Source organism: Daphnia magna, linkage group LG5 (genome assembly GCF_020631705.1).
Source record: "Daphnia magna isolate NIES linkage group LG5, ASM2063170v1.1, whole genome shotgun sequence".
NCBI lineage: Eukaryota > Metazoa > Arthropoda > Branchiopoda > Diplostraca > Daphniidae > Daphnia > Daphnia magna.
The window spans coordinates 3,316,217-3,328,434 of NC_059186.1; the positions used below are offsets into that span (position 1 = coordinate 3,316,217).

General features: G+C 42.6%; 2 protein-coding genes, 10 non-coding genes and 1 pseudogene across 12 annotated transcripts; all 13 read right to left on the reverse strand.

The window, feature by feature from the left end:
* Positions 1-437: 437 nt before the first annotated feature.
* Positions 438-628, reverse strand: LOC123472735. The gene has a single exon (XR_006647215.1). It is a non-coding gene; the product is annotated as a U2 spliceosomal RNA (small nuclear RNA).
* Positions 629-1,271: 643 nt separating this feature from the next.
* Positions 1,272-1,494, reverse strand: LOC123472829. The gene has a single exon (XR_006647293.1). It is a non-coding gene; the product is annotated as a small nucleolar RNA U3 (small nucleolar RNA).
* A 1,228-nt stretch (positions 1,495-2,722) lies between these two features.
* LOC123472957 lies at positions 2,723-2,844 on the reverse strand. The gene has a single exon (XR_006647418.1). It is a non-coding gene; the product is annotated as a U5 spliceosomal RNA (small nuclear RNA).
* Positions 2,845-3,338: 494 nt separating this feature from the next.
* On the reverse strand, positions 3,339-3,480 carry LOC123472897. Its single transcript, XR_006647360.1, has one exon. It is a non-coding gene; the product is annotated as a U4 spliceosomal RNA (small nuclear RNA).
* A 391-nt stretch (positions 3,481-3,871) lies between these two features.
* Positions 3,872-3,960, reverse strand: Trnah-gug. The gene is given in 2 exon segments: positions 3,872-3,906; positions 3,924-3,960. It is a non-coding gene; the product is annotated as a tRNA-His (tRNA).
* Positions 3,961-4,067: 107 nt separating this feature from the next.
* Positions 4,068-4,186, reverse strand: LOC123472910. Its single transcript, XR_006647373.1, has one exon. It is a non-coding gene; the product is annotated as a 5S ribosomal RNA (ribosomal RNA).
* A 274-nt stretch (positions 4,187-4,460) lies between these two features.
* On the reverse strand, positions 4,461-4,624 carry LOC123472695. The gene has a single exon (XR_006647176.1). It is a non-coding gene; the product is annotated as a U1 spliceosomal RNA (small nuclear RNA).
* Positions 4,625-5,251: 627 nt separating this feature from the next.
* On the reverse strand, positions 5,252-5,445 carry LOC123472786. The gene has a single exon (XR_006647266.1). It is a non-coding gene; the product is annotated as a U2 spliceosomal RNA (small nuclear RNA).
* A 6-nt stretch (positions 5,446-5,451) lies between these two features.
* On the reverse strand, positions 5,452-7,510 carry LOC123472594. The gene has a single exon (XM_045174457.1). The coding sequence runs from the start codon at positions 7,456-7,458 to the stop codon at positions 5,452-5,454; it is 2,007 nt and encodes a 668-aa protein (XP_045030392.1). The 5' UTR covers positions 7,459-7,510.
* A 2-nt stretch (positions 7,511-7,512) lies between these two features.
* LOC123472595 lies at positions 7,513-9,415 on the reverse strand (the record flags this gene model as incomplete). The annotated part of the gene is made up of 1 exon (XM_045174458.1): positions 7,513-9,415. A coding segment is annotated over exon 1 (1,740 nt), but the record flags the coding sequence as incomplete, so codon positions are not given.
* Positions 9,416-9,844: 429 nt separating this feature from the next.
* Positions 9,845-9,955, reverse strand: LOC123472797 (annotated as a pseudogene).
* A 266-nt stretch (positions 9,956-10,221) lies between these two features.
* LOC123472736 lies at positions 10,222-10,412 on the reverse strand. The gene has a single exon (XR_006647216.1). It is a non-coding gene; the product is annotated as a U2 spliceosomal RNA (small nuclear RNA).
* A 648-nt stretch (positions 10,413-11,060) lies between these two features.
* On the reverse strand, positions 11,061-11,284 carry LOC123472858. The gene has a single exon (XR_006647322.1). It is a non-coding gene; the product is annotated as a small nucleolar RNA U3 (small nucleolar RNA).
* Between the last annotated feature and the right edge of the window lie 934 nt (positions 11,285-12,218).

Sequence of the window (12,218 nt, forward strand, 5' to 3'; positions counted from 1 at the left end):
CTGGGTTAGAAGAAAAATGCTCTCATTTGGGAAAACTTCTTCCTCCCAAATGGAGACGTCGAATTGCACTGTTTTTTCGTCTATACTGCTCAACTGATCTAAACAACAATATTCATGAGAGACATGTCTGCATGTCAGATTGCCGAACAATCAATTAAACTAGAACCAATTTGAATGGATAGCTCTAAATAAAACTCGTTCCCTTTGAGGGACATAACTTGTTGGGCTGCAATTATTTAACCATGTTCCATACTTAGTGAAAGCTGTCGAAAGATACATCTCCAGCAGCCATATGACTTCCGATGGAATAGTGATATGTTGAGGATAAGAAAATATGTAGATATCGTATTTATGTCAGTTTTTCCACCTCATAATGATGCGAGATTAATAGAGAAGAGCACTTATAAATTTATTTAATTCAGTAAAACATCCCTTTTAAGGGGTGAGCCGAGCCCGGAGGTACTGCAATACCGGGTCAACCCGTGGCAGGATCAATGCAAGCATTGATATCCCACCGAATTCCAAAAATCAGTTTAATATTCTGGGGTTCATTTGAACCCGTATCAGATATTAAGCTGATAAGAACAGATACTACACTTTGATCTTAGCCAAAAGGCCGAGAAGCGATAACTGAAATTCAAGTTACTGGGTGTTATATGCCATACGGATCTCGAAAATATGGCTGATGAACAAAAAGAGCAAACCACTATCGCAAAACGAAGAAAGTCACCAGGAAACCAGGCTGTTGCTAGAACCCTGCCTGGCACTGTTGAAGGCCAATACAACTCATTAGTTTTTATCTTCTCTTTTGATACAAATAGGTTATTAGGCTAAACGGTTCGAATATTATATTATATGTGAAGCTGGTGATTGCAGTGCACTATCCGTTTGAGTCAATCAACTCCACCTAGTAGCAAACTCTGCACACTCTGCACACGCATCAGAAAACATGCTGGATAGAATCCTTGGAATACGTAACGCAGCTGTTTTTGCAGCAACCAAGTTAATGTTACGCAGAGACAACAACGAACAACAGGAAGAAATGTTACGTGAAGACATTAGTGAACGTCACATGTTTGAAATACTACGCCTGCCAATGTGCGAAATTCTTATTAAAGGGCACAGGATTCGATCAATGAAATCTACACATGGAAACGTTAGCTATTTTGATATCGATAACACGAAACGCTAAAGAAGTGAGGCAATTGGGTTTAACGTTTTACGGATATCAGAGGAATCAGTAAGTTCATTTTTCTATGCTTTGCTAAATTACCGCTCTGAAAACGCCGGTTTCCTTCCAGTGTGCCACAAGGGAACACCGGAAACGGTCCTCAATGGCTACGAGCAGATACCACGCAAGTGGCTACGATCGCAACCTGTTTCACTCTCAGAAGCCAGCGTCATTACTCGTCATCGCGGGTTGATTGGAGAAATGTTTCTGGTGGGAAACAAGTCAAGATATACTACAGAAATGATCCTGTGAAGTATGATCTTAAAGATGAAATAAATTTGCAAGAGAATAAATCGATTATGCAAAATGAAACAGCATTAATGATTCTATTCGTAAAATTACGTGGTTTTTATCGTTAACGAGTTCGTCCTAGAAGTGAATTATGTGGAAAAGCGCTACACAACGACACGGCGCGTTGTGTTCATTCAATACAAACAGCTGAAATGGCGAAACAACGACGGTATTTAGAGCACGGCGGAAATTAAAAGCAGTTTGTTGAGGGTCACTCGCCAATTTCTTATATCGCGCTTCATCCAAGAAATACAATCGATCGTCAGACATTAATACTTCAGCTGGATGTGTGGCACGCATCTGTAATCCTGCTTCTGGGAGGCTTGATAGTGTGGATGACTTGAGACGAGGATTCCTACTTCGTGACCGTGCATGTTGATCAGGCGTCCGCACTAAGTTGGGCATCAACATGGACCCATTGAAGGAATTTAATGGGTGCAGGTTAGCTAAGGAGGAGCAAAACGGGCCAGGAAGGAAACTAAGCAGCCAAAAGTTCCCGTGTCGAGCAGTAGTAGGATCGCGCCCGTGAATGTACGACATGAATTAGCCTCGACAAAACAGTCAAACCTCTTTCTTTTTATTTCTATTAAGGAAAGAATGGGTTTCAATGGGTTGGTTTCTGCTTCAAAAGTGAAATACTGCCACAACAATAAGCTCCACCCTAAATCTCTAAATCTAAAATATTGCAATTGGGTAAAAGAGTGAAAGCTCAAGTGATTGGCATGATTGCATCTGAATATCAACCCGCTCCGTTAAGCTCAATAACGATTCACTGTTACTGTCACAGCCCAAAGCTAATACTGAATAATAATCTGAATACCTAAACGTTCAATTTCAATTGAAGTTTCTATGCGGCCATCGGGCGCTTCGCGCCCTCGGCCGCGTTTTCAACTTGTGCGTATGGAACGGTGGTGTTTGCATACAATTTTAATGATTTGGAAAAGCATGAAATGGAGGGACCTGAATACTTATATGTTGAACTGCATCTAAAGTTTGCGGCCATCGGGCGCTTCGCGCCCTTGGCCGCGTTTTCAACCAACTTCAACGGATCGCTAAGATGGCGGTGTAATTTACCTTTTGTTGATAAACATGAAATGGAGGAATCTTAATATTCTTTTATTCTCCAATTACATTGGAAATATTCTGCTTTCACTACTTTACTGACTTAATAACGAGAATTTATTTATTTATATTTGAGGTGCCCAGTCTAAGGACCAGGCGTTCGAAAAATAAGTCATATAGACTCATCAGTGCTCCTAACCACGGAAATCTTTAGTAAAAGGCGAAAGATTTATCCGGGTATTGATTAGAAACCAGAGTGATTAACAACTGAAATCAGTTGGTCTTTCTTCATTTCCCAACTTCATACCACTTTGGTAAAGTCACGGCAATAAACAGACATATTCAACCGTAATGCGACGACTATTTTCTGTTAGATTTGAAACAGTCACTAAAAACCTTCATGCTGTATAAAGCTCATGTAAAAATAGTTTCCTCTTTTGATTTTCAACTGAGTTAACTTAAGCTGAGTGAAACATAAACGAAGTCTAAGGCAAACGCGGTGGGTAAGCTGAATTGGGAAAGGTGACGAAACCTATTTATTCTGCAAGTCCTTTAGTTTTTTTTCTTTGTTGTAAAGGGGGTGGGGGGGATCCATCCGCTAAGTTGAACAAACACGATTCTATAGACAGAAATTCTGGTTTCCCAACCTTTGATATATGTGGGATTGATTAACCAATCGCTTTCTAAAGGTTAATCAAGCAGACAACAGTAAACAATAACTGAACACAGTGTTAACGTTCTTTAAGAGAATCTGCTCCTGCTGGAGCTGTCAAAAATTGCCGACAACAAAGAATGTTTCACTTCATCGTGGCGGGGTATTGGTTAAAGTTTTCAACTAGCAATAATCACACCTCGGGAGACCCTCATTGGTTATGATATTGCCACTGCGCAAAGCTAAATTTCACATGAGAGAGCCCTACTACTTGAACCTTTTTCTTGTCGATTCCGCACGGACGTTGACACCAACAACATCAGGCAAGGTACTGCTTCTCGATTAAACTAATCATTTTGCTGCTTTCACTTTTACACTCACATACCTATAAAGAATATAGTTCATTTTACGAATATTTCACATGTTGCCATACAACACCGTTGAGTAGTAAAATTCATGCAAATTACAATGCTTTTCGCCAGCTCAAGTGAACGCACAGGAATTGTTTCAGTTTACAGGTCAAATTTGCTGAACCCATTCCCGTTTACTTAACCATAAAATCAGTAAAAACCTACAACAACTGAACGAAAATTACTCAGTTGCTATCTCATTGTGCTTTTCCACTAGCTTTGAAATGCCGTGACCAGGATTCGAACCTGGGTTACTACGGTTTTACGCTATCAGACCCCACAACGTAGGGTCCTAACCACTAGACGATCACGGCCAAATTACAACGTTTCCACACACGTTAACGTTTCCACACAATCACATTAAGGATCATAAATATATTGTGTTGGTCATGTTAAAATCTGAATAAATTGAAAAAAGAAATGCCAACAGCATCCCGTATTCCCAAGCGGTCACCCATCCAAGTACTAACGGGACCCGACGTAGCTTAACTTCCGGGAGCTGACGAGACCGGGTGAGTTCTACGTGGTATGGCCGTTGACAGTATTGAATGTAAAATTTACAACGCATATGTCCGAATCGTTGTTGGCGTACATCAATTATCACAAAGTATCCGCCATTTTTACGTTTAAGCATCATAAGTGACTTTCTTATCGGGCTTGACAAATGCAATCTTTGCGTTTCGTTTAATAGTTTGCATATTTAAGTGAAGAATAACGCCTTTAATGCAATGGTTTTGATCACACGGTGACTGATTTACCAAGTGAAAAGTATTCGTCCAAGTCTGGTTCAGTTACTATTATAGATTCTGCTGCTCAGGGGACGGCGCGAACGCAGTCCCCCACTACCAAAAATTGTACTCCCGAGTTAATCACATTTGGATTAATCGCAAGGGTCAGCCCATCCTTAGTGCAATGGAAAGGCCTCACCCTGGAGGAACCACCTTGGTGATCATGGTTGCCTCTGAGCCAGGTAAGTATGATTTTTGTCAATACTTGGCGATTACTCATAGTTTTTTGGTAGACAAACAATAACGACGAAGTACACTAAATCATAGAGCTCAACAATAAACTATCGCACATGGAATTACGCATAAAACTGAAAGATGGGATTGAGCATAGTTGATCCTATAAAGCTCTTATTTAGAAAATCGAAAACTTACAGCCATTTCTGGGTTAGAAGAAAAATGCTCTCATTTGGGAAAACTTCTTCCTCCCAAATGGAGACGTCGAATTGCACTGTTTTTTCGTCTATACTGCTCAAATGATCTAAACAACAATATTCATGAGAGACATGTCTGCATGTCAGATTGCCGAACAATCAATTAAACTAGAACCAATTTGAATGGATAGCTCTAAATAAAACTCGTTCCCTTTGAGGGACATAACTTGTTGGGCTGCAATTATTTAACCATGTTCCATACTTAGTGAAAGCTGTCGAAAGATACATCTCCAGCAGCCATATGACTTCCGATGGGATAGTGATATGTTGAGGATAAGAAAATATGTAGATATCGTATTTATGTCAGTTTTTCCATCTCATAATGATGCGAGATTAATAGAGAAGAGCACTTATAAATTTATTTAATTCCGTAGAACATCCCTTTTAAGGGGTGAGCCGAGCCCGGAGGTACTGCAATACCGGGTCAACCCGTGGCAGGATCAATGCAAGCATTGATATCCCACCGAATTCCAAAAATCAGTTTAATATTCTGGGGTTCATTTGAACCCGTATCAGATATTAAGCTTATAAGAACAGATTTTATGCTTTGTATTTTCCAATGGACTGGGAATAAAGCTGTATACAATTATGTTTTTACATTTATATATAAAGGGAAAAAGTTCGCGAGACGACGTGTCAACGCTACGTTAAAAAACCCTTGAAGAGAATGTTGCAGAAGACTGTTGTCTTCTGTTTCTTCATCTTCTTCGGGTGGTGGATCGCTTCCTTCTGTTTGATAGGCCAAGTGCTTTGCTATTATTCTGGTCGTTCCTTGTATGGCCAAGAGTTTCATCTTCCTCTTCAGGTTATTCCATCGTCTTCCAGGAATGCTGAGGGCTAGAGATATGGCGTCGTTGCTTGGAAGCCAGGACCCGAGAGAGCCAACGACTAGAGGAAGTACAGATCCTAGGTCTTTGTACTTCTCTATCTTCTTATTCCTTGCCCTCTCTAACCCTTCTGCACTGCTGAGTGGCACCGTCACGTCAATAATGATAGCTGGGTTCGTCGATGTTACAACGATGTCAGGTCGCATTCCGGTGGAGTCAATTGCCCGATTGACGGAAACGGAGTGGCCGAGCGCCTCCGCTTCTGTCACCATAAGATCTAAGATAGAATTATGTCTATTAATGGATAGAGCTGAATTGACTTGGCAACAGCAGACGACATGGTCTGTTGTTTCCAATTTGCCACAACCAAGACGACATGTCTTGTTTGTGGACTTAGATCCTGGACACCCTCTAACTGGAAGTCTTCCGAGTCTGGCTTGGTGGAGGTAGTGCCATTCTTGAAATGTTAGAGGTGTTCTGCAGGAGATGAGTGCTGCTGTGTCCTTAGCCATGTCGAGTGCAAGCCCCGTTGCAACCTTCCCTTGTTGCTCTGACAGTAGCCTTGAAGTCCATCTTCCTCCCAGGGCGGTTCGGAGTCCTCTGACTGCTTTCAGGGAAATGCAAGAGATGTCATCGGCGATGATTTTGGAGTACTGTTCGCCGGATACATCAATCTTGATCCTCTTCAAGTGGCCAGCTGCCCTCCTCGAACGCGTCCAGAGGTTCATGGATGCTCCTCCATGTCTTATGGCACCAAGACCTTTGTCCATTGACCCTGCCAAGTATTCGTTAATTGGTATGGGGAATGGTACTTCTCTCTTTCCGTATCCTAGTCGTATTGTCTCCTCTAGTTGCGCCATAGCCACTTCGCTAACGGTCTTGTCCTCGCTGTCCAGGAGTTGCATCGCTCTAGCTATGGTCCAGATATCAGCCTCCTCGGTCAAAGGAAGCATTCCAAGCCCCCCAACTCTTCTGTCTGCGTAGAAGAAAGCCGTGTTAGACGAGATAGGGACGTTGGCAACTCTGCGTAGAAAATCTCTGCATGCGACATCAAGGTCGTAGAGAGCCCCCTTTTCCACCCTTCCTGACGCCAGATGATGAGACAGCGATGGTAGAAGACAACTCCTGTATACTTCTATCTTCTGCCAGGGAGCTAAACCAGAATCTGCTACTTTAATTAAGTTTTGAGCTAAAAAGGTGTTTGGACGAAAGGTCAGGCGAGCTCCTAGAGGTGTTCCTAGGTAGTCCTCTTGATCGTTTTCTGCCAGGGGTCTGATTTCGGCGTCTCCGATTTTCAGCGAGTTGTCTGTAACAGATTTTCCGTTAATAAGTGTTAGGGACGTGCACTTACCTGGATTGAACTTCAAGCCTAGCGAGGTTGCCGTGTCCTCTATGGCATTGAGAGTTCTTTGCGTTTCTCGGATTGACGATCCTACAATGGCAATATCGTCCGCATATGCTGTAGTTGAGACCCTAGCTTGAAATGCTGAGAATCCGGTGTTATTTGATTTTGCTGTCCGTATGATGGGTTCAGCAGCCAGGTTGAATACTACGCTGCTTAATGGGTCGCCTTGTCGAACACCAGCCGTTGGATGAATCTGCACGGAATCTTGCCCAACTGCAAACTCCATGACGTTGTTTGAGTAGATGTCGCTTAGGATGCGACGAAGCTCAGCTGGTATTGGTAGACTCTGAAATAGACAATTTAAAATTGGGTGAGGAATGGATCCAAAAGCATTGGAGAGGTCCAACCAGGCAATCACCATCTCCCTCTTGGACTGTTTCGCCTGTTCGATAACAGTGTGAAGGAGATGTATGTGTTCCTGGATGCCTTGAACACCTGGTAGAAACCCTTTCTGCTCTGACGAAATCCATCCTAGCTTCGTCGCAGTTGACATTCTTCTTGAGGACACAATTCCTGAGAAGATCTTGTACATTGTCGGGAGAAGGGATATTGGCCGAAAGTTCCCATAATCTGAGGAGTCACCTTTCTTGTATATCGGAACTGTCCTCGAGGTCTTCCAGCAAGCTGGAATCCCATAAGTCCATACCGCGCGGTAGATGGAAGCTAGGAGGTGACCGCTTGTGTCCAGTGCACGAAGGTGCCGATATTCCAAGCCGTCTCGTCCAGGCGCGGTGTTGCAAGCTTTGCCGAGTCTATGCTTTATTTCTTCTGGGCTTGGAGGTGAAGAAAGAATTCCGAGCTCTTCAGATGTTGGGTTCTTCCATTCACATCTGTCGAAATGTGCTCTGGCGCAGTCAATCTGGTTAGCTGATGGTGGTGTTTGGGAGTAGGTCGATTCGAGGAAAGCAGCAGCCAAATCCTTGGTTCCCGTGTAGCCAATGGATTCCTCTTCTAATATTTTCCTTACGGCTCTGCGAGGATAGAGTGAGTAGAGGCGTTGAAGTTTGCCTTTTTCCTCTGCTGCCTTTCTTCCTGAACGCCTTATTTTTTGTTGTTGTCGATTTTGGTTGCGATGGCTTCTTGTCCTCTCTGTTGATGTTGTTGGTCTTCTTGGTGCGGAGATTGTGTCTTCCGGTTTCGTTGAAAGCCTAAGCCACTCAACTGTGCATTCACGGAGGAGGGAATCAAGACCCTGCAGGGAGGTGCACAATTCTATCCTTGAAGCCCACAACCCCCTAAACTCGTCTTCTGTTCCCGCTACGTCGACGGTAGATACTGAGTTCACAAGTTGGCTAGGAGATGATAAGGGGGAGGAAAAAGAAGTGTTTCGACTCGAACTAGAAGTGGAAGCCGGAGAACTAAGGGGTGTTTGGCTCGGATTCGGTGTTGGAATACGCAATGGTGAAGGGGACTGGAGATTAGGCTCTAGGTTAAGGATGATTGGTGGTGATATCTGGTGGGAAGCAATAGAACTTTGTGTAGTTGACGGGGTGGAACTACTGGAGATTAAGGAATTTCTTATGGATGCAAGAGAGAGGGTGGGTGAATGTGGTAAGTTTGTTGAGAGCAAAGGGTTGGTAGAGGATATTGATGAATTAGGCGTGGTTTGTTGTGGGATTCTATGTACTTTATAGTGCTCTCTCATTGCATGCCCTTCTAGTATGACGTTGCACGCTCTGCATTTCCATTTCCTTTTAGTGGACAAACCGTGTTCGCGCGCTATATGGTGTTCAATAGACTGCGCTGCAACTGTGCCTTGTGCCGTTGTATACCAACGGCACAGTGGACATCTGCAGCTTCCACAAGGATAGGGAAGGATGAGATCCTCTCCTGCAATTTCTGATTGCTGTATGGGAATGCTTTCATGGCCAGTGCTGTCATCACTAGGTGCTTCGTCGCACACAGCATGGTGTCTTTTGGCTCTGATACGTTCTTCAGAAATTTGATTGCACAATTGGCAATAATATTTTATAACAACGATCAAGCCATGTTTTAATTTTAAATGATCTACTGCATTTTTAACATGAGTCTTAGAACCATATCTACCACTTGGACAAAGAGAGCACTTTAGAGTAGAAGGGACGGGGAAGGGAAGCTTAAGGATCCCATCTACGCAGTTATAGAAAAACAACTCGGTTATCGACTCCGTCATCATGAGCGTAACATTGTTGATTTCTTAACAGATTTTAGCAAGGGAATAGCGAAAGTGGGATAAAGGTTAGGCCAGACAGTCAAGTGTCTGGTTTTCTGAAGGTTAAGGTAAAGTCAGACAATCAAATATCTTGTTTTTGGGGTAGGTTGCTGAAGGTCAGTGGTAAAGGTGGGTGTGAGTTTAGCCTAATTTAAGGAAAGGGCAATTTAGACAGCTAAAATGATTTTAAATTTAAAAATGTTCAAAGTTAAAAAAAAAAAACAATTTCAAGATAGGAATCTATGTTTACAATTACTAGCAAAAGATTTTACAGTTTAATATACAGCCAATTTGTGAACTTGTTAGTATGTGGGCCTAACCGTGAAGCACGTGTGGGGAATATGAAAAACGAGATGGGAATTGACGGCCGGATTGAATACCGGAAGACCGACGTCACAATTAACGCCGCGTAGTTTACGCCAAAAACACCTTCTCGCCAGCTGCCGACGTAAGCGATTACCCAGCTGTCAAGGATTGAGAGACGAGGAAATGTTAGTGAGGAAGTGAGCCAAGATTGCCCGAACAGATTTCAGGCAATCAGCAGCAACACTTGGTCGAAAAATCTATCAGTCTATGATACCCGGGGTCCTATCGAACCCGTATCAGATATTAAGCTGACAAGAACAGATACTACACTTTGATCTTAGCCAAAAGGCCGAGAAGCGATAACTTAACGAGCTCTAAATAAAACTCGTTCCCTTTGAGGGACATAACTTGTTGGGCTGCAATTATTTAACCATGTTCCATACTTAGTGAAAGCTGTCGAAAGATACATCTCCAGCAGCCATATGACTTCCGATGGGATAGTGATATGTTGAGGATAAGAAAATATGTAGATATCGTATTTATGTCAGTTTTTCCACCTCATAATGATGCGAGATTAATAGAGAAGAGCACTTATAAATTTATTTAATTCAGTAAAACATCCCTTTTAAGGGGTGAGCCGAGCCCGGAGGTACTGCAATACCGGGTCAACCCGTGGCAGGATCAATGCAAGCATTGATATCCCACCGAATTCCAAAAATCAGTTTAATATTCTGGGGTTCATTTGAACCCGTATCAGATATTAAGCTGATAAGAACAGATACTACACTTTGATCTTAGCCAAAAGGCCGAGAAGCGATAACTGAAATTCAAGTTACTGGGTGTTATATGCCATACGGATCTCGAAAATATGGCTGATGAACAAAAAGAGCAAACCACTATCCCAAAACGAAGAAAGTCACCAGGAAACCAGGCTGTTGCTAGAACCCTGCCTGGCACTGTTGAAGGCCAATACAACTCATTAGTTTTTATCTTCTCTTATTGATACAAATATTGTTATGCTAGGCTAAACGGTTCGAATATTATATTATATGTGAAGCTGGTGATTGCAGTGCACTATCCGTTTGAGTCAATCAACTCCACCTAGTAGAAAACTCTGCACACTCTGCACACGCATCAGAAAACATGCTGGATAGAATCCTTGGAATACGTAACGCAGCTGTTTTTGCAGCAACCAAGTTAATGTTACGCAGAGACAACAACGAACAACAGGAAGAAATGTTACGTGAAGACATTAGTGAACGTCACATGTTTGAAATACTACGCCTGCCAATGTGCGAAATTCTTATTAAAGGGCACAGGATTCGATCAATGAAATCTACACATGGAAACGTTAGCTATTTTGATAATCGATAACACGAAACGCTAAAGAAGTGAGGCAATTGGGTTTAACGTTTTACGGATATCAGAGGAATCAGTAAGTTCATTTTTCTATGCTTTGCTAAATTACCGCTCTGAAAACGCCGGTTTCCTTCCAGTGTGCCACAAGGGAACACCGGAAACGGTCCTCAATGGCTACGAGCAGATACCACGCAAGTGGCTACGATCGCAACCTGTTTCACTCTCAGAAGCCAGCGTCATTACTCGTCATCGCGGGTTGATTGGAGAAATGTTTCTGGGTGGGAAACAAGTCAAGATATACTACAGAAATGATCCTGTGAAGTATGATCTTAAAGATGAAATAAATTTGCAAGAGAATAAATCGATTATGCAAAATGAAACAGCATTAATGATTCTATTCGTAAAATTACGTGGTTTTTATCGTTAACGAGTTCGTCCTAGAAGTGAATTATGTGGAAAAGCGCTACACAACGACACGGCGCGTTGTGTTCATTCAATACAAACAGCTGAAATGGCGAAACAACGACGGTATTTAGAGCACGGCGGAAATTAAAAGCAGTTTGTTGAGGGTCACTCGCCAATTTCTTATATCGCGCTTCATCCAAGAAATACAATCGATCGTCAGACATTAATACTTCAGCTGGATGTGTGGCACGCATCTGTAATCCTGCTTCTGGGAGGCTTGATAGTGTGGATGACTTGAGACGAGGATTCCTACTTCGTGACCGTGCATGTTGATCAGGCGTCCGCACTAAGTTGGGCATCAACATGGACCCATTGAAGGAATTTAATGGGTGCAGGTTAGCTAAGGAGGAGCAAAACGGGCCAGGAAGGAAACTAAGCAAGCCAAAAGTTCCCGTGTCGAGCAGTAGTAGGATCGCGCCCGTGAATGTACGACATGAATTAGCCTCGACAAAACAGTCAAACCTCTTTTTTTTATTTCTATTAAGGAAAGAATGGGTTTCAATGGGTTGGTTTCTGCTTCAAAAGTGAAATACTGCCACAACAATAAGCTCCACCCTAAATCTCTAAATCTAAAATATTGCAATTGGGTAAAAGAGTGAAAGCTCAAGTGATTGGCATGATTGCATCTGAATATCAACCCGCTCCGTTAAGCTCAATAACGATTCACTGTTATTGTCACAGCCCAAAGCTAATACTGAATAATAATCTGAATACCTAAACGTTGAATTTCAATTGAAGTTTCTATGCGGCCATCGGGCGCTTCGCGCCCTCGGCCGCGTTTTCAACTTATTGCGTATGGC

Bases quoted from the DNA above. Each gene is read 5' to 3' on its own strand.
- LOC123472594 (XM_045174457.1), bottom strand. From the start codon at position 7,458: ATGGTGATTGCCTGGTTGGACCTCTCCAATGCTTTTGGATCCATTCCT.